At 41.8% G+C, this 21,138-nt stretch overlaps 6 protein-coding genes across 8 annotated transcripts in view; 3 read left to right on the forward strand and 3 right to left on the reverse strand.

Moving 5' to 3' along the window:
- The window catches only part of Btk29a (tyrosine-protein kinase Btk29A), a 197,235-nt gene extending 188,478 nt beyond the window's left edge, over positions 1-8,757 (reverse strand). The window contains exons 1-2 of one of the 3 annotated variants that reach the window (XM_076830190.1): positions 8,491-8,757; positions 4,951-5,136 (exon numbers count right to left, since the gene is read on the reverse strand). In XM_076830190.1, coding sequence (XP_076686305.1) covers positions 4,951-5,118 — 168 coding nt within the window. In that variant the 5' untranslated portion in view covers positions 5,119-5,136; positions 8,491-8,757. Of the gene's footprint in view, positions 1-4,950; positions 5,137-6,923; positions 7,026-8,306 lie in introns of those variants that run through there. The other 2 variants (XM_076830189.1, XM_076830188.1) reach the window with 2 other exon arrangements.
- The window catches only part of LOC143366496 (salivary C-type lectin 2-like), a 120,467-nt gene that overhangs the window by 73,342 nt on the left and 25,987 nt on the right, over positions 1-21,138 (forward strand). The gene's annotated exons all lie outside the window — the stretch shown is intronic.
- On the forward strand, positions 9,029-10,651 carry Med7 (mediator complex subunit 7). The gene is made up of 3 exons (XM_076830214.1): positions 9,029-9,551; positions 9,617-9,769; positions 10,314-10,651. The coding sequence occupies exons 1-3, from the start codon at positions 9,222-9,224 to the stop codon at positions 10,512-10,514; spliced, it is 684 nt and encodes a 227-aa protein (XP_076686329.1). The 5' UTR covers positions 9,029-9,221; the 3' UTR covers positions 10,515-10,651.
- On the reverse strand, positions 11,272-17,595 carry Cass (apoptosis inhibitor cassowary). The gene is made up of 9 exons (XM_076830205.1): positions 17,364-17,595; positions 16,946-17,107; positions 16,707-16,872; positions 16,457-16,617; positions 15,206-15,403; positions 14,947-15,138; positions 14,487-14,870; positions 13,521-13,674; positions 11,272-12,829 (listed from the first exon to the last, which is right to left on the reverse strand). The coding sequence occupies exons 1-9, from the start codon at positions 17,436-17,438 to the stop codon at positions 12,741-12,743; spliced, it is 1,581 nt and encodes a 526-aa protein (XP_076686320.1). The 5' UTR covers positions 17,439-17,595; the 3' UTR covers positions 11,272-12,740.
- Positions 18,199-19,915, reverse strand: Wal (electron transfer flavoprotein subunit alpha wal). The gene is made up of 4 exons (XM_076807481.1): positions 19,738-19,915; positions 19,055-19,384; positions 18,532-18,984; positions 18,199-18,465 (listed from the first exon to the last, which is right to left on the reverse strand). The coding sequence occupies exons 1-4, from the start codon at positions 19,777-19,779 to the stop codon at positions 18,289-18,291; spliced, it is 1,002 nt and encodes a 333-aa protein (XP_076663596.1). The 5' UTR covers positions 19,780-19,915; the 3' UTR covers positions 18,199-18,288.
- On the forward strand, positions 20,215-21,115 carry Rpl39 (ribosomal protein L39). The gene is made up of 3 exons (XM_076807485.1): positions 20,215-20,291; positions 20,410-20,513; positions 20,985-21,115. Exons 1-3 carry the CDS (start codon positions 20,289-20,291, stop codon positions 21,031-21,033), a joined length of 156 nt encoding a protein of 51 aa, XP_076663600.1. The 5' UTR covers positions 20,215-20,288; the 3' UTR covers positions 21,034-21,115.

Below are 21,138 nucleotides of genomic sequence, written 5' to 3' on the forward strand. Positions count from 1 at the left end.
GAAACTAATGTGGCGAGCCTCTACTTTTACTGACACGAGTGTAATGAAGAAGTGAAGCATCAATTTGACTTCTCCTTGTTAGCTTCACCTCAAAGGGGGTGGAACTGGGATCTCACCTCCACGATGCACGTTGATGCCTTCAACTTGTGAAAGTCCTACGACGCTCGTTGACAACGCTCCTCCCACGTGGAGAGCAGTGTCGATGGGGAACACGAAGCTTCTGGACGCAAAGGTCGAAGAAGATGCACTCTAGGTGATTCAGCGATCAGAGTTGGTCCAAATTTTTCGCCGATATTTCTTGCAACCCCTCTGGATCTTTACATAGGTTTCGATGGAGGAACTAGGAGGGAAGATTCAGAAGTGGAGGTTGGAGAAGTATATTGTGGATTAATGGGTTGTGTCTAGTCCCTTGGGTTTTGGAATGGATCCCTGAGATTGTGATGAGGTAGCTCGAGGATCCCTTTTGTGGCGCGCGGAAGCCTCGGTAGATGAGGATTGATTGGGATCAGTTGCGTGTGGTTTCTGGTGGGTTGCTCGATCCCTCTTGCAGGACCTCCTGATGGGCTGGGGAAATTTCTTTAGGGGATTTCTTGGTAAGTTGTTCAAGGCTTCTTCCTTTATTTCCTGATGAATTGCTCGACCTTTCTTGTAGGATCTCTTGATAGGCTACCGGATTCGACACCGAGCTACTCGATCTTTCTCTCAGGACTTCTCGCTAGGCTACTTGACTGTTCCAAAACCCCCTAGAAAGTTACTCGAGCTTTCTTCCAGGGCTTCCAGACGAGTTACTCAACTGTGCAATCTTCGTGGATCCCAGATACCAGCGATCGAGCCTCCACTTCAAACTTATCGCCTCGATCCACCAACTCCAAACTGAGTCGATAATACTCCGAACGAGCAATCAAAGTCTCATCTGCCTCTTTCCTGGATCCCAGGACCCTTTCCACTCACTTTAGCTCTCAGTAGGTACCAACATTACCACAAACCACGAGCCCTCCACAAGATCCTCCAACTATTCAACGGCTGCTTTCGATCCTTTTGAACATCAATTTGGATATATCTGGGTCTGAGATCACGATCGATGGATCAGATGTGAAACAGTGGCCCAAGTAGCTGGACCTTGAATCTTCGATTAATTAGCAGGGGTCTGAGAAGTCATACAGGGGGCACGTGCAATGGGAAAGTCTAAGGTGTAGGGTCCTTTCTTGAAGCAAAAGCTGTCTTTTTGAGGTGACAACAATCTCCTTTAGGTGCAAAATTCCTTCTGTGGGTGGAGGCTACCTTTTCAAGGTGGACACTCTATTCTTCAAGCGAAAGCTACTTCTCCAAGGTGAAAGCTATCTCTTCAAGGTGGAATCAACCTCTTCAAGGTTTAAGCTACCTTCTTCAAGGTGTAAGCTACCTCTTCAAGGTGTAAGCTACCTCTTCAAGGTGTAAGCCACCTTCTCCAAGTAAGAACTTCCTTCTGGATCCGTAAACTCTATTGTCGAAGCAAAAGCTGCCTCTTCAAGGTACAAGCTACCTCTTCAAGGTGGAAGCCACCTTCTTCAATTAACAGCCACCTTCTCGCCTCTGCAAGCTACCTTGCCGAAGTGCAGCTCCTCGACGCAAGATCCGCCTTCTCAATCCAAAATCTCTCCACCAAAAGCTACCTCTTCAGGTACAGTCCACCTCCCCGACACCTTTGACCTCCATCCAAAGCACCCTTCTCGAATCAAAGCGCCTCCCTCGGAAGGGCTGCACGCGGAACGCGACTGTCTCAGTGAAGAATGACAAGACTCGCGGTGCTCGCGAGGCAGAATGGGCTAGCCCAATACGAACGAACGAAACGCTGAGCGCGACCCCGAGGACGACCACCGACTGAACCGCGGAGCGTGAGCAACTCGCGCGACCGCGCCACCGAAAGAAAGAGCCAAAGGAAACGCGGTGGAGGGGGCAGCGGGCGCAGGGCGCATGCGTTGCCCGCTTTACACATGGTCCGCGAGCACGTTACATCCACCCCCGTCGCCGGGGGTGGTCCCCACCCCCGTGGAAAGTGGCTGGTTGGCCGACACGGGCTGCGTTAGCTGTATACGCAGCTAACTACCTACCGCCCGTTAACCGTGACCGATGTGTACGAGGCGACGCATAAGCGCACAACGATGTCTCAGGGCAAATCTACGCTAATCTACAGCAGTGGTCGAAAGAAAGTCCAAACTGTGACTGGTAATCGTGATAAGATAGCTGCATTAGAAAGAATTACAGTGGTGCCCGGTTAAGAGGGCACACTCAGATAAAAATCAACTGCAAGTTGTTTTACAGATATAATTTTGAAAATATATATTTTAATAATATTTTGTACGCTGCATTGAATTATGTAAGAATTAATATAGTAAGAAAATTTGTTGTCATAATTTAAAGAAAAATCCCTTATCTCTTTACTGTCACATACACAGACTACAGACAAAATTTTAGCTCGAAAACTTCATTTTTGTCAGAGTTATTGTAATTCTAAAATGAATTGTTCACAGTATAGCTTATAGGTAAATTAAGATAAATATTTTCAAAATTTTATCTACAAAACAACTGGTAGTTGATTTTTACCCGAGTATCCCCCCTTTTTTAATGAAACGTTAATCCTTCATGCAAATATGTCAACTTCGAATTTTTCGCTCGACGCACGTTTCTCTTTACCTGCATTTTATACAACTTCCCTATCAGATAAGGAATATGTAATTACGCTTTTTGGAGTTACTAGAATGATTTGCAAATATTTTACGTTGGCAGTAAGGGCCAAGATTTGGCCATTTTGTATCATCCCCACCACCTTTCTTTGTGCATCCATCTTCATCCTCATGCTTCACCTCCTCAAGGTCAGAGAAACAAAACAGATTGACGAGGAAAGTGAAGATATATATCAAAATTTAACTTTCCATAATTTTCGTCCTATTTTTACAGAAATGGTACGAATTGATTGTTCAGGTTCTGCCGATGAAAATGAGTACAAACACGACATAATTCAGACTACTTTTAGGACCCAGGGCGAAGGAGCCCATAGGCGTCGCCAACCTACTAAACTGAGAGCCTCCTTCCCCCTCCCGTTAATTGAACCTTCGTGTAGCAACTGTATACTCCTAAGTGCTCTAAACGAAGAGAACAGGCGAGAAAACTGGGCATAGATCGCGATTTCGCTTCAAATGGGAACTGAAGAGGGGCTCTCGAGTGAGGGAAATGTTAAGGCCGCCTGGCGGTTCCCGCCCGAGCGTCATCCAGCCGGAGCCACGTTCAGTTTCCCAGAGAAAGCACGCTGCTCGCTTTAAAGACCTTTGGCCCCGTCACCTGAGCTGTCGCCGCCCCACAAAAGCTGTCCCCGTCCAAAAGCACGCTGGGAAATGTGATCGCGACGAGTGTTTTCACCGAGATGAAGGACTAAAGGCGACGCGGCTGAATCGGCTGGAATTCGCGGGGATTCAATGGAGGATCGCTCCAACGCGTGGCAACGGTTAGAATCGTCACCAACGTGCCACGATTGCTGGTTAACGCGAACAGAGCAATTATCGAATCACAGAATACGTTTCCCGAAGGACTTTCAGTACAGCGAACAACATTCGTGGGTGTACCGAGCAACAACGAGGCTCCGACCGCGCATGCGCAGGGAAGGACGTAGCAGAATGGGCGGAGCGGAGGGAGAGGATAGGATCCAAAGGCCTCCCACTGTCTATTTTCTTTCACGCAACAGTAGGTATATACTACTTACTAATACTAAAAAGCAGAAGTGGGGGATATGGAAGGCATGTATTCTATTTCTCAGCATTATTTGTCGATTTTGTATCGCCACTTGCTAGCCTTCGTAAAGAGGCACTGGAATTTTCTCTGCTGAAGTGTAGGGATGTAAAATTTTTCCAATATATCGATATATCGAAGCATACGTATCGATACACGATATGTCAGAGATGAGGTATCGATAATCGATATATCGTGTATGTCGATATTTTTCATGTTAGTAAAAAAATGATATTAATTCTTTAATATTGTTTATTAACCTTTATAATAAAAAATGAGATCATTTACTATCTGGATTTGTTGATTTTCATATATTTCCAATTCATTTTTCATTTACATAAAAAATTAATTGAAATTTCTACGAAAAGTAAGCAAATTTTTATTTATTCATTTATTATACGGGACTAAGCCCGATATGAACAACAGAAGTAAATGCCAAATTTTGTAGAAAAAGAATTCCTTCGACACGACGAACCCGAAGACAGCGCGTCAAATGTGAGGTTATGTTTTCAACGATGTTCTATTGTCAGAATAAGGAACTACGTTTATAAGGTTAGTATACAAAAGCAAATTTTAACCGATATTACAGTCGAACCTCGATAACTCGAATCTCAAGGGAAGGGAAAAAATCTTCGAATTATAGAGGTTTCGACTTATCGAGTTTTCGAATTGTAGGTGTTTACAGCAGAGCCGATGGGAATGAAAAAAAAATTCGACTTATAGAGGTTTTCGAGTTATCGAGGTTCGAGTCATCGAGGTTCGAGTCATCGAAGTTCGAGTCATCGAGGTTCGAGTCATCGAGGTTCGAGTTATCGAGGTTCGAGTCATCGAGGTTCGAGTCATCGAGGTTCGACTGTATTAGAATATATCGATACATATATTCGATATGCTTTTCGAAACTATCAATACAGAAATTTCGAAATATTTCTTCATTTTATCGATAAATTTAATATATAGATATATCGTTAACGTCTCCACTGGAGTGTACAGAGGTTTAATTTGGAGAAAGAGAGTTTTATACCGGGCAGGTTGTTTCCGTTATTTTAGAATGTATGAAGAAGCTTGTGAAAAGGGGGTAGATATTTATCTAGGTTTCACTATGTGTTCACGCTTCTATTTTCTACGAAAACCCAGGAGATAGAAACATATGTGTCTTCGAATTCAAACGAAGAAATAGTCGACACTCACCTCCCCATCGCCGTCGTAGTAAACGAGGAATCGCCTGGTGAGAACGAACCAGCGTTGCTTGTAGTTGACGGGGGTGAAACGCTTCTTGTTCTGGGAACGCTTCACCATAAACCCCTGCCTCACCACGTCCCCGCTTTTCGGCTCCAGCTTCCCATCTTTCCCCGCCATCGCCGAGGGAGGGCCACCCTGGGGAACACGCGTCCTTGTTAATTCCACTGGCGTTAATTAACTTTCAGTGGAGGTGAAAAGAAAGTTTAAAACATATAATACTTATTATAAATAATACTGGGCTTCAAGCGTTATTCTGGGACCACCCAACTCATGGGGTATAAATGTTTCGTTCACAGTTCAAACTTTTCTTTGACCACTACTGTAGGTACACCGAGCAATAGAGAGATTGCCAATGCGATGGAACAGCAATTTTTTTTAGGCTACTTCTGCGGGGATAGCGGTGAACTAGTTTCGAGGTTTCGCGGGTGATCTAGTATCGAGGCAAAGCTCCTTCTCTCTCCCACTTCCTATTTATAACTCTCTCTACAAATCTCACTACTGCTCGGCACTGCTGCTTAATTATTACAAGTATCAATTTACTATGGAAATTAGATTTCTAGTTGGACAATCTCGTATAAGTTACGAGCCTCGAGTTTTTGAATGAACCGTATCGTTGAATTCCATGCTCGTTAATTGTTTCCAGCCAATTGAATCGTTTCTCCAACCCCCTCCCTCCCTCTTCTGGGCGCTCGCACAACCTTGAGCTTTCCTCAGGGAACTTTAACTTTATGAAGCAGCAATTACGCAAGTTCCCCGATGAACTTTCAATTATCCCTATTCGATTATCCGCAACCGAGTTTCGCTTTGACTTTTTCATCCGGGGAAATAGTTTCGCGCCTCACGATAACGCGGAACCACGGACGAATGTTGTACGAAAGATTTCAATGGCACTTTTCTCTGAAGTACTACCAGCAGCATTTTATTTTGTTTAAATTTTATGCGAAGAAAAGGAAAATTCTTAGGTGTATCATTTTCGTAAGATTTATTTATTTCGAAATTAAGCCACGTCCGAGTTTCGAGAATGGAATGGTTCGCTTTTATACGAGAAAATGGTACATGGAAGCGTAGCTTACAATATGTACGAGACGCTTTGTGTTCGCCGTGTATAAAATAGTAAAACATTTGGGATACGAGGGGCCCCGAAGTACCTCCTATCTCGTTACGTGTATTCTGTAAGTGGTTCTCTGAATATGAAGACTTCACAGCCTCTGGGCCACCATGGGAGCCCAGCATGACTCGTCCACAAAGAATTCCCATCTAAAATAGTGAGCCAGAGGACTGACTTCGAAACTTCAGCTGCGCTATCGCGAAACGAACCTGAACCGTCTTTCTTTGTCATAACAAGAATTAAAAGCAACAAGACTTCCACGGTCCCGAATCGAATTCAGATTTTTATTTAAAAAGAGAACATCACGATACACCTTCTAATAATGTTACAGCTCTTTTTAAAGTAGTAGGACCAGACGGTTACCCTGTAGCGTGCGATTAAATTTGTCTACTCAGTTCCATTCGAAAAACGCATGAGTCATTTCGAAATATTGGAGAGTGTAACTCCTTCAAAATGGACACTTTCTCGTGTTAGTAAAATGTATGGAACTACCCAGAGGGCCGCATTAAAAGGAGCAGTCAATACACAGTGGAGGAGCAACAAAAACAATTGAAAAAGTCTCGGACCAGAAAATTAATCGTTCCCATTAAAACCAGCTTCCTAAAACGTCAAGGAATGTATAATGTTTTGCATTCGAGTGGGTGTTATCCTCCGGACGATTCGTCCTCGGGATCCGCCATTTTCTAATGCTAAAAATGTCCATCTGGTTCCACGGTGCAGAACTCGATTCGGTCCCAAAAATTCGGACGCATCAGCGTACAAAAACCACGAAATTCCTGATCGCGCGTAACTGTTAATAAAGAAGCTTGTATACCAGTATTCCCGAGCGTTTCCACTTCAATTTCCAAAAAGAAACAATGCCCAAGAAATGACGAAAATTGAACAAAGTACGCGGCGGCATGAAACAACGAAGCACAGTTGCCCCATCTGATCGCCTAATACGACTGACAATGAGCCTCCCTCGTGAATAGCGTCGTCGAAATTGAGAACCGCGAAAGATGTCGCTGAAACCGCGATATCACTTTGAATTTCCGGCCGTCGAGTTCCGTAGCCGCGATATGCTCCCGCGAGAACGCGGCATTATTAACCCAACCGTGAACAATGAATTTCATTTGATTTAATCGTTCGAGATTTATTACACCGAGTAACGAGTAACGTTAAGCCAAGGCGATATCGCTAGGTAATAGCTGGAAAGTTACATTTGCTTTGATCCGTGGACGATACATGTTATTTATAATATATTACCCACTACGTAGATATCCACCCACTATCAACTCTAGATACCCGCTATCAACTTGCCAACTCACTGAAATTACGCGATACTCTAATGTTGAATATCTCTTATTATTATGCGCAGCGCTTTGGACACACGCAGCTCCGCTCGAAAACCAGGTTTGAAACTGTGCGCAGCGCGAGGAATGAAATTAAAAGGATGCTACATCTGCGTGTAATCGTAAGAAGTTAAGGCTGCTTTCCAATAGACTTCGGTGGGGTTGATTAGAAAGTAATGGAGAATAAGGCAATGCGATGCGCTCTATGAAACTACAGGTTGAGAGCATTGTAAAACATTGAATGTTATAGTAGAATATATCACACGCAACAAGGTAGAAAGAAAAAGAGCCAGCGAGCGAACGCCAAAGAATGAAATCTAGTAAGAGCGCACCACGCGGTACATAAATACAACGGAATCCTACACAAGCTAACGCGTTCGTACACCACTCCACGCTTACAGAAGCTTCTCGAAGTTAAGGAATCTCGAAACCACAAAAGAAGCATTTAAAGCAGGAGATCAAAAGATAGCGATACATGGTATTTTCATATCTGCAAAAAAGGACGTGCATTCGAAGAATCAAGCGACTTTCCACAATTCAACGACACAGCCTCCCTTAATTTCAATTTCTCTTTCTATTGCCGACTATCGACTCACGAAGCCTGCCTTTTGTTTTGCAACTTCGTTATTTCTCGTCGAGCTTAAAGGCGTTTCGCTGGCAAACGTCGAGCATTGATTTAGCGAGGCATCGAGCTGAACGAAGCAATCGCCCCGCGATTGCCGACGGACAACAGGGCCGTGGACGGCAGCGCGACAATTTTGTGGTTATCCTGACACCTAAACCGTGCGGGGCTTCTGCTCGGCAGCCGTGGAGCCGGCGACGAGGGATTCTCCTGCGGGGTACCGGGAACGGGGAAACGGACTCACCATGCACCAGGTTACCGCTACCACGCCGCAGTTGCAACGCTTGTCAGGGGCATGACCGGTGCCCAAACAAAGAATTCACGTGGAACGGACGCATACACACACCGACAATCTGTCAAACGTAGACGTCGCCGGAGATTCACGAGACGGGGCAGGAAATACCTCACTACGTTAGTAGAGCATTTACCCGAGGAACGGCGCGAACGCGGGCACAGCCTCCCGGGGCGACGATGGGAATGCTGCTCGGTGCTCAGCGGCGCCGAATTGCTGGCGAAACCACGAAAATCCCCGGCCTGGGTTCGACGTCCGCTGGCGTTAACGTATTAACTGCCCAGCCAGAGAATACCTGTTGACTCATTTTAAAAAAACAAGATGGCCGACCCGAAGGCTGCGCTGCGCGTTGTTTTGCTCGTGGCCGAGCGATATTCCCTCGCCCTACGCGGCGCGCCTAATTCTTCCTAACCGGGGGGGTGAAAACAGAGGCCCGCGATACCTAGTTTCTGAGAATTTTACGGACAAGCATTGGCGTGGAGGTGTGTATTAAAACCATCGTTAAATCGAATTAATGCTAACCTAGTACTTGGTACCGTAATATCGTGTTAAGGAGTGGATATTATAATTCAGCGAGGCAACGTAATAATTTCGAGCTTACTGATACATTATAGTCTGAATTGTTTCAACGGATGTTTGTTGATTTGGTGTAAACGGTGCGTAAATTGTTCCAGGCGAAAGGGGGTGACGGCTGGGCGCGAAACTGCGCGCCTGCGCGGTGTGGCTCGGTGCATGGGACAGTTTGACAACAGTGCTTCCCTTCGGTGGAACTTAACCTGCGTTGTATGTCGGGGAGGAGTGGCTTGTTGGTACTTTTAGCGGAATAGAATCTTACTTAATCTTTAAGGACGACTTGGGGCGTCGGAGATGGCTGCTCCCGAGGCGATACAGGTCAGCTCGCTACCGTTGCCGCCCGTTCAGTACATCAATTTGTACACGGATGAAAATGTACGTCGAGGGAGGGCACCCAGGCCACCGCCGCCTATACACGACACCTATTCCATGTTCGGGAACGTGTTTAATGCGGATGATACTATTATCAGGCCTCTAGAGGCTCAGGGGATCAAGAGGCTGTACCCGCAACACTTTGATCGTCGAAGGGAGCTCAAGAAGCTCAATCACTCCTTGCTGGTTAACTTCTTGGACTTGATAGACTTGCTCGTGCAGTGCCCCGATAGTCCAAGACGCGCCGAGAAAGTGAGTATACATTAGTGTACTCGTCGCAGAGGCATGTTTCCAATAATCTCTTCTGTCGTTTGTAGGTGGAAGACCTTAGTCTGTTGTTTATTCATATACATCACCTGCTGAACGAGTTCAGGCCACATCAGGCCAGGGAAACGTTAAGAGTCATGATGGAGCTGCAGCGCAGGCAACGCATCGAGACTGCGCTCAGGTTTCAGAAACATTTAGACAAGGTACAAGGAGTATGGTCAAAGAGGAGATGTAATAAGAGGCGTCACTCCGGGTGGAACCTTTGAAGTCCTTACTTGACCTTGGCATTTAAATTGGTTGTCTAGTGATTTCCCTAGTTTATGTCTGTCCTTGTCGAGTGATGCCTCTTATTATACCTCCTCTTTGGTATGGTTTTGCACTCGGTATAGCACATAAGGTGGTGGATAGGAGGGTACAGATAGGGAATTCAATCCCGGGATCTCGGCTGTTTTTTGGATTCCATTTTTATATTTTTCAGTTGTTCATAAAGTAATTTACGTTTTTATTATTATTATTTCGATGGGAAAACCCTTTAGAGTACAAAGTGTTAACAGAGAAATACATTAAGACAAATGAAATAAAAATACAAACAAAGTGAAATAAAATAAAGTTTAGTTTTTAAAAATTCTCGGGATAAGTTATAACTTGATATATCAAATCCCGGGAGTTTTAGAATCCAAAAAAAAAAACAGCCGGGATCACGATCCCGGGATTGAATTCCCTAGGTACAGATGAATTTCGCTTCAGGTTCAAGAAATTCTGCAGCACGCGTTGCAAATGCTGCCGGACACTTCGGAACTGGATTCGAAGCTGGCGCTAAACACGGACGCTATGGAGTGCGTCGATAGTTTGGGATCGGAGCAACAGACCGCGGATCCGTGCAGCCCGTGCGATCGTATTATGTGCAAAGTAATAGACGATATGATCTCGTCGAATGGACTGTTCTAACTGATTAAGTAGTCGTAGATTCTCATTTCTGACGTTCGTCTTGTATAAACCACTGTAATTATGAATGTACCATATGATGTAACGATAATGATTCTAAAAGCATAGATAGTTTATTTATTAAATGAGTAAAAACGAGACTGTTTTCAGTTAATGTGTATAGGAAAAAAGACAGAGTACGATCTAGGTGGATGTTTCTTTATTCAATTACTAGTAGTGTAATAAATTTGATAAAATAACGTCTACATGCTTGAAACGATAGTAACTATGAACATTTGTCTTGGGAACATTACGGTACATTGATACGTAGAAGCAAATTTTTATGTGGCTGCAAAGTTGACAAATTAATAATTATAAAACGTTTGGATTAAATATTGCTCTCCGAATATATAGGTAACCTTTTTGTGACTGGAGTTTTTGGAGTGTTTAGAAATATTTTACGTTAACGGCAGGGGTGTGCGAGTACCCGGAATTTGCCGAAATTTACGAGTAATCGACAGTTTCAATTTTCCGAGCTGCTTGAAATTGACGAACTGTTTGAAAAGAATGCGGGCTACCTACGTAAGGAACTCAAACAGCTCGAGTATTCGGGCCGTCGTGAGACTTTAAATTACTCGAATATATTAAATAATAATAATAATATTCAAACGGATCTCCAACTTTTGAACTCGACTCGCCTCCACCAACCAATCATTATTCGATTCGAAATTCGAGTTCGCGCGCACCCCTAGTTATCGGGCATAAAGAATTACAACATATATTATTATGCAATAGCAATGTTTATTAAGTTAAATGATTATATTCATGAATGATTGTTATTACAGAATTTTTGTTCGACAGTGGATAGGAAAAGGACAAATTTTAGTTTTAAACTCACCTTACAAAACAGCTACCATCAATACATTAAATAAAAGACAATATACAGCCGTGTATCAGCTCCTGAAAAAAAAGATTACATTACAATCTCTCCTCCTCCGTAATCCTCCTCGATGGACCCACGAGCATTCTGCAATAAAGAAAATGATTATTTCCGCTCCACCCGCACTCTTGAGTTATTAGTCACCGCGCAGCATCTGCAAAATAAAAGCTGTATGATGAGTTATATCTTCTTTCCTCCGTAATCAAAGAAACTCTCAGGCTTGCTTGCTAGGTTTAAAGAAAACCTACTGCGAACGATATTCCATGTACAAGCACTAGTACTATTGCGTCGAACAAATATATGTTTTTAATAAGCTAAGACAGGAACGGTGTATGTGCCAGTAACATTGAAATACTATTTGTATACATAAAGGGCAACATACACAAATAGAATGAAGTAAATATAACGTTTACTACGCTAAGGATTGGAAAATAGGAGTCGCCTTTAAGTTTCTTTGATTTAATCAGCCGTCCAAGATCACGTCCTTCGCTCACGCCCTGGGCAGTTGCTGCGGCACAGTATCTGTCGACAAAGATATAACAGAGCAGGATCAAGGATGGCAAGTAGGAGGAATCAGGGGACAAGGGAATACACTTTGATACTATTTTAACGTCCGAAATTGTCTGTCTTTTCCAAATACGCGTGACACCAATGTCCATGTCATAGCACGAGCCAGTCATTCTACAATTTCAATTTTCAAATATTCGATCTTCGATACATGGCATTCTTTGCTGCAATGGCTGATGTTTCTCTTCGATCCCTTCGAATGGCTACCATAATGCCTTCGCACATTTCTCTCTTCGTTAGTTTACGCTGTAATGCCTGTTACGATATCTGCGATCGGTGCTTCGATTTCACTTCTTCAAATTCACTGCGTCGTTCCTGTCTTGATGGCGTTTCTTCACTTTCAGAAAGTCCTCTTCTCTCCGATCTTCTCCTTTGTCTTAACGATGTCCATACGAAAGAAAAAAATGAACGTCTTACAACACCATGAGTATATTACGTCACACGAATGTCCTCTTCTTTCAATGTCAATAAACTTCATCGAGAGCCAGTGGTTGCTACTGGGTTTAATGAACAATCGATTCGTACAATCTTGTATTTCGAAACCTGCGTACGTACTTAAAGCTGTCACAAAAAAAAAACACTTTCTTTACACTATGCGTATAGAACGAAAAACTTTATACTTTCGTCACTTGCTTTCAAACCACTCTCTGTAAATAATCACTTTTACATTTCCCGTTTGTATGTACATTTTACAGGCCAGTTCATAGTCTTTTATATTATTGCAGCTCTTGTGGTTTGGGTAGTTAGTAAAAATTTTTTCTCCATGTGCCACGGCCTCTGGGCCTGTAGCCACCTCGACCTCCTGACCTATTTCCTCGAAATCTACCTCGACCTGCAACGGAACAGAATGAATGACTACAGCCGTACTTCTATGTACCCCGCAGACCTGAGCAGTTTTGAAATCACATTATTTGAAATATTATTTTAAAGAATATTATTTATTTGAAATATTAGTTGAAATATTATTTCAAATAACAGGTTATTTTATTTCGTAATTATTTCATTTACGAAATACAATTGCGTTATTTTATTTCAAGAAATAACTTTGAAAATAATTATCTTGTATCTAAGATATTAAAATAATGAAATACTCATTCGATAGGTGCAACCGATATATTTCAATCGTATCGCGATTACTTTTCTGGTTATCCGATAATAAGAGACGTTTTTCTGAAGAATAATACCCCCTTCGATCTCCCGCACCAATAGAACGATTATTTTGTTTCGCAACTGTATCACATGGTCCCAAATAAAATTCTCTTACTGATGAATTTTTTGTGAAAGTTTCGCTCGAAGCAAACTGTTGTAAGAACTTCTTGAAATGAAATCTTTTAGCTGCATTATCGTGACTGATTAATGAAACAGTTCATTATTTGAAATTGCTATAATTTCAAATAACAGTATCGAAACTAACAAACCGGAATATTATTTCAAGTCGCTATTTCTTATTTTAATTTCAAATAAACTTTGCCCAGGTCTGGTACTCCATGTTCCAAAGAATAACAATTAATGCTCCTAAATACCATAATTTGATGATATGTTTGAACTGTATTTTCCACTAGGCGGAGTATATATTTCCCTCTTACTTTTGTCCTCTTTATTACGCTTATTCGAGTTACTATCGTTGCCAAATGTAATCGGTGTGTGCCTCTTCTGGGCAGACGAGTTCTTATCATTCTGGAATAAAGCGCAGCAAAATTCAGCGATTTCGTTGTACATTTGTCCAACGTAACGTACTTCCCAACGGACTTACGGGGTTACATCACTTTGGAGCCTAAATAAATCAGCTGTCATTAAGGTTTTTTCGGGGGAAAATGATAAAGAAAATTAAAAATATATAACAAAGCATTTATTGTACATCTATTGAAGTATACGACAAAATTTTCGGTTTCTTTCGTTCGAACAAAATGGCGTCGCTGGGACCGGTCCCACGTAAGCTTCTATTTCGAAGCAGGCGAAATTGCTGTGCAAGATAACTACAAAACAGTTGGACCTAGAGTAAAAAAAAACATTTTCATTTTCTACACGATACATACTAAAAAAAATATGTACCGGTTTTACGATATATCGAAAATTGACCTTGCTACGGACACGTTCATACTCAAATTCTTAGTTAAAAAATGGCATCTTTTTCAAATGTCCACCATTTCCGCAAAAAACCATACTTTAGAAAATCCGTACATATGTCTTAGTAAATATCATGTAGAAAATATAAATCCAGGGTTTTTTATTCTAAATCCAACTGCTTTGCAGTTATCTCGCACACCAATTTGACGCGCCCGAAAAAGAAGCTTACGTGGGAGTTGGGACCAGTCCCAGCGACGCCATTTTGTTCGCAGAAAAGAAGCAAAAAATGTTTTCGCGTACTTCAATAGCTATACAATAAACGCTGTTATATTTTCATTTTCTCAAAAAAAAAATCTTAAAGATAGCTGCTTTTTTTAGGCTCCAAAGCGATGTATACCCTCAAGTCTTCGCTCGACACTCACCTTCTTATCGTTGATCGACGTTTTCCATGAAAGATGTATAACGCTCTTGAAGCTAGGCGGCGAATGAAACAGATCTTTGATCAACGTATTAATATTATTCGTCGTCTTCAAAGCGACAACTTTCAACTGATTCTCCTCTGACTTTAATTCCTCCTCCGACTTCCCACTAATTGCTTCCCGTAACTTTTTTATATAACCTTGAATACCACGAGCAAAATACTGTAACCTTAATCTGAATTCCTTGAGCTGTTCTGGATCTTTCATTAAAAATTCCGGAGTTTGTTTGCATAATTTATGGAAGGCATACATAAGACATTCAACGTGACTAAATTGTAGTTTTGGTACCTCGGTTATTTCTGTAGCTGGTGGAAGTGGCATGTACGCCTAGAAGTAGCGAAACGTAAGTTTCCGTAGGGAACATTAAATATCTCTACTCTAGCTAAACAGAATCGTTACTCACTATAAGGGTATTGTAAAGCTGCTGCACTTTCTCTTCCGGCTTGTCGATCGTCCCACAGAATACAGCCAGCTCGGCAAGAATCTTTAATAATTCCAGCTGCACCTCTCTACCATCGGGCGCATTGATCAAAGAGAGATGCGGCAATACTTGTACACAAATGTAAGAAACGAATCGCGAGGAATCTATTTGAGACTGTAAACAAGAAGATACATGAAGAAACAAGCACAACTTTATTTACAGACGAAAAAATAATACTCACACTGAAGAATGGAAGTGCGTGTTTAATACACTGTACGAGCCTGTTCCATTGTTCGACATTAGTATGTTTGAATGCTTCGGATAGTTCTGCTTGCTCCACTGTGATATCCACTAGCTCCTGCTGTCCACTAACCGTCGAACCTAATCTAGTCCACGCAAGAATTTCCATGATACTGTGAAACTCGTCCGCGGTTACATCCTGCAAGAAGAAACATCATGAGAATCAGACGAGAAACAACACGCGCGACATATTTAGTCTAAAGCCGGCTACACGCGTAACTGCATACTTGAGCGATAGACTTGTACCGATTTATTGAACCGGGACCCAATTTTCAATTCCGCAAACTTTTATGTTGTGATTTTGCAGTGCGATCAGATGTAAAAATTGTTAAGTAAGGAGAATATTAAATACTAGCTTTACTACTCGGCTTCGCCCGAAATTTAGATTCTGATTTTAGAAGAAGAAAGTATTTTTTTTTGCGAAAATAGTCTGCTTTCTGCTTTATATATTAAGATAACGTGTGAAATATCATTTTAATTTAAATTCAAGTGAAAGAGACATAGCGTAAAGGTACCAGTAGTTGACCATGTATCAGTAGTTGACAACTTTTCAGAAAAACGTGAAAAATAAGGTTTTTACAAGTGCAACTATCTCTTTTCAACAGCGCGACGCGGCTCCAAATACCCACAGTTCGCCACTTCTAAAATCCACATTTTTCACGTTTTTCTGAAAAGTTGTCAACTACTGGCACCTTTACCCTAACTGTTACTAGACGGGAAAAATATGTTTTGAATCGAGCGTCGGATCCCAAATTGAAAATCAAGTATTGAAATAACGGGTGCCCGAATATATTTATCCATCGACAAACTTTCGGGATCCCGACCCGATTCGACCCGAGGCTCGGGTACCCGTAATTTCGTGTACCCGCACACCCCTACTCGTCACCCCTTTGATTAAAAGGAAGAACACTATCATGAGAAAGGCTATTACCCCACATAAGGCTGCTCCCGACTTGCACAAGTCTGTCCTTCTCCTACACATGCTCAAGTATACTTACAGGCACACAACCTGTGCAAATATACAGTTCAGAAGTTCAAACCAGTTCCATGTCGTTTGTATAATCAAAATACTTCTGTGACACTATCATACAAACGCTCATGTCTACTTGCGCGATAAATTTCTGCAGATATACCACCCAAGTACACAGTTACATGTGTAGCCGTCTTAATTGCAAATCAACGCGAGCCCTACCTGTAACACTTTCTTGCACTCTGAAATTAACAAATCCTCCGGTTCCTTCGTAATAACATCGTGCCCCACAGCTTTCAGCTTCGTTGCCAGAAACTTGATGCAACGTTCGCGTGTTCCATCATCTCCGTTGAGAATTTGACTAAAAAATCCGCTTATTGTACCTACAAGAAATCGAATTGTAAAAAAGAGACAACCTCGCCACGATATCCTTACACTGCGATATATATATACGAGTCATATATCTCTGTACCTTTGGGATCAGTTTTCATGAGAGACATAACACTGTTATGAACTACAGCTAATTCCGACGGGTCTTGAGCTTGAAGCAGCTGAGCTAAGATATCCGCGATCCTAGCTGTGTGCTCCTTGTTGTCTTTGCACAGCGCAGGTAAATCTTTAATAGCTTGCTTCCTGATCTGTAAATAGACCGTGCACACTTATACTCGCGATCTATAACGGCCAAACTATACAAGCGCCAATAAAACCTACAGCCATATCTTCATCTTCGCACAGATCTAAATGAGCATCTATAGCCTGGTCAGCCAATTTTGGGAAATACTTAAAAAACCTTGCGATGAACTGCGACGCCAGTCGCTTCTCTTTCGGCGACCCTTTCACTGCCGTAAGGATCTCCAAGTATTCCTTCTCATGCTGTAACGGACAGAAGCAACAACCTTAGATCACATTATACATATCCGCTGCCCCTGCCCCTCCCCCCCCCTGCCCGAATATCCGCGCAAAAAGGCGGATCGCGTCTGGACCAGAAATATTCGAAGCGCTTTGAGATTTTGTAGCAGCCGGGATCTAAAAGCTGAGACGCAACCCCAGACGCTCTCGAATGCGACGGGTCGCGGAAGCTAGATGGGGCCAAACGTGGTTAATCGGTATAACCAAATCAGTACGTTACCTCAGCCAGCTTGTCTTTGGCGTCAGCCAGAATGCCAAAATTTTTGTACAACTTCTCGATACTGTCCGTACTCATGTTAAACTGTTTATGTAATCTCTACACTTGGAAACACAAGACACATAAATACGATCATGTACTTGAAAATCAGAAATCTAGCCGGCCACGCACCACGCCAAGAAACGACAAAGATGGCAGCGATTCCATCTGTATACATATATGTCCGGAACACAAATGAACATGCCGCGCCGCGCCGCCGCGGCGCTCGCGTCGCCAGTGAAGCGATAATCGCTATCGAAAAAAATGACGATTAGGGTATTTCTTTGATTCCTTTTCAAACATTGAGGAAACCCACATGTATGCACTACGGTGGCCCTTATTTACTCTTGGTAAAAAAATTTTTCAAGATTTTCTTCGGGGCACCCTCCAGAATAGTTCCTAATAATTAAAAAACAAATCCGTGTAAAGTTTGAGCTCGATCGGATAACAGGAAAGGGTGCCCCTGGGCCCTTACACATTAAAATAATTATTTTACAGTTCGCGAAGTCGATTTTATATAATATCTTCCAAGCTATTGATCCGGACAAGGAGCATCTTTTATGTTGTATTACTTTTTCCCGTGCGACAGATTTTTTTTTAATTATTTGGAACTATTCTGGAGGGTGCCCCGAAGAAAATTCAAAAGTCGAAAATAAGTGCCACCCTAATATGCACTCTTTGAAGAAAAATGTGTAGATCATGTATGAGAGATTTATATTTCGCATATTGAGGAAAGAAACGCAGTTTCTAGCTCGCAAGCGTGATTATTGCAGCCAGAATGAGAATGAACAGTCGCATATAGGTTTTCGTGTAAAAATTTAATGTCTTCATCGAACTCTGCGTATATGTATAATTTTTACAAAAATATCCAAGTATTTTCCATTGAGATTTACAATTTCTCTGTAAGTTCTGGCACAGCCTTAAATAAATCAGCGACTAAGCCGTAATCGGCTACGTGGAAGATCGGAGCGTCCGGGTCCTTGTTGATCGCCACAATTGTTTTCGAGTCTTTCATGCCAGCAAGGTGCTGAATTGCCCCAGAGATACCCACGGCAATGTATAGATCCTACGAGAAATACATTAAAATGGGAGATACTTTGATAAGAGGGAGTCGGTCCAAAGTTTCACTTACAGGGGCAACAATCTTCCCCGTCTGTCCAACTTGCAGGTCGTTGGCCACATAGCCAGCATCCACTGCAGCTCGAGATGCACCAACCGCGGCGTTAAGCTTGTCCGCGAGCGTGTATAGCAGCTTGAAATTATCAGCGGACTTCAGTCCTCTGCCCCCGGAAACAACAACCTTGGCGGACGTCAGTTCTGGTCTATCAGACTTAGTCAGTTCTTGCTTAATAAACTCTATCGAACTCGACTTATAGTCGCCAGTAGGCACAGGGTCGCATTTGGCGCTGCCTCCTTCCAGAGGTGCCGGCTCGAAGGACGTGCCCCTGACTGAAGCTACTTTTACATTATCCTTGCACTTCAAGGTCTGAATCGCGTTCCCTGCGTAAACTGTGCGAACGAACGTATCCGGCGATTTAACTCCGATGATATCGCTTATGGGAGACACATCTAATTTAGCTGCGACCTTGAAAGACATACACACCCATTGGTACAATGAATGATCTTGCGCTGAGTTCCTAATCAGAAACACTCACCCTTGGTAGCAATGCTTTACCGAAAGCAGTCGCTCCGGCTAAAATATGAGTAAACTTGTGCTCATTTTGAGTGGCAACGATGAGAGGAGTTAATGCCTCTGGAAGAAATCCTTTAAATGCATCGTTATCTGCTACCAGTACCTTGGTAACTCCGCTGGATTTGCTAACACTTTGCGCAACCGCATCGCAGTTAGTACCAGCGACTAGGACAGTTATATCGCCGCCAATCTTTTTGGCTGCACTTATCGCGTTGCTGGTAACGGGTAGCAAGGTTTCATTATTGTGCTCTGCGATTACTAATGTAGACTCGTAGCGTGCCAATGAACCAAACTGTAATTATCGATGCATTCATCAAATTTCGTAAAAAGTTACTCGATAAAAATCCATCCGTGTGCCTAGTTTATCTATTAACTCAGCTTTATAAATATGCAGATGTATGAGTATGTATGTACGGTGGATTGTTTATGCGATGTTTTTCGACAGATGCTTAAGTAAATCAGGAATGAATACATGTATTATTATATGAAAGAAGTATAACGAAATTGTGCGAGCAGTAGGAATTATTTATTATATCCCTGTCTCATGAAAATTTACTTTAAAAATTCGAGTGATTCGTAAATGTTCGGTGCATGGTTAGTACATAAAACAGATGAGAATCGAAAATCAAAATCCATTCTACTCACTCTGTTACAAACTCGTAATGTTCTAAAACACGCGTGAAACATTTTTCACGATAATAATTCTGGAATATCGCTAGTTAATTGATTCTTAAATAATACAATGAACTTAATTCATGTCTAGAGTCTAGAGATAAGGTTCAAAGTCCTTTCTTACGGGGATAACGAGTAATGTACTCATTCATATTTGCGCATGTGTGTAATACGTGATATGATTATAAAACAGCAACGCATAATAAATTAGCAGCATTTTAATTTCTCCTTTAAAATGCATTTGTTAAAACATAACGCGCGAAACATATTCAACGTAATATCTTTTGAATCAAGCGAGTACAAAAGAATTAATGTAAAAAGATAAACGCAATTGTTGCGTTTTATCTAAACGGTAACATCATTTGTTTGGAATATTGTTAAACAATGTAATATTTTTGAGATTGATATCTAGTTATTTTTTAATTGTTGGTAACGTCCATCTAGTGACATTTTTTAATGGAGACACTGCCAGGAAATAACACAATGAAGTTCTCGTTCACTTCGTGAGTTGCTGCAAGAGCAAAATGGTAATTTCTAGGTTATATCGCCAAATCCGATGTCATCGTAGACATCCTACGGTTTATATTAAAATGATTTGTAGAAAATCAGTTGTGAAATGCTAATAAATATCGTGATCTGTTTCAGTCGGCTCACAAAACGTTTATTATCAAGCGAAAGCTTGCCAAAAAGCTGAAGCAAAACAGGCCGATTCCCCAATGGGTTAGAATGCGTACTGGCAATACGATTCGGTAAGAATTCTTGAAATATTTTATTTTAGTTTTTCGTTTATAACCGTCTTATCAGTTTATTATTTCCATTCATTGTTTTTCAAATATTAAGTAACGGTTACCTGAAAATGGTACTGAATAGTTACAAAATTATTTTCATAGCATGCGCTCTAACGATACAGTGGCTCACAGCCATAATCGTACACTCTTTAAAATCGCATTACATTTTTAAAATTGATCCAAACGAATTGAGGTTTTTTGAGAAGCTGGAAGGATTAGTTTGCTAAGTAACGTATTTCGTCGTTTTGAAAGAAATTGCAGTTGGTCGGAATAGCAAAAAAAACAGTAAAAGTCGTTTTTTCAACTTTTTTCTGAACCTGTAATGAAAATTCAAAAAACCTATGAGTTACTGTACATCGTTCAACAGCCTCTATTAGAAATTCTGCAAAAGACATTTACTTCGTGTTTGTGATATAATGTGTTCTGTTTCAGATACAATGCGAAGAGACGTCACTGGAGGAGAACAAAGTTGAAGCTGTAAATTAGTTATGATTTATATTCGCTTCAGCTCTACTGTTGCGCATTAATTGTTCATTCCTAAATAAATTCGATACATAACCTCCAATATGTAACCTTGTTTCTCGAT

The sequence above is a fragment of the Andrena cerasifolii genome, chromosome 2, assembly GCF_050908995.1.
Source record: "Andrena cerasifolii isolate SP2316 chromosome 2, iyAndCera1_principal, whole genome shotgun sequence".
Classification (NCBI taxonomy): Eukaryota; Metazoa; Arthropoda; class Insecta; order Hymenoptera; family Andrenidae; genus Andrena; species Andrena cerasifolii.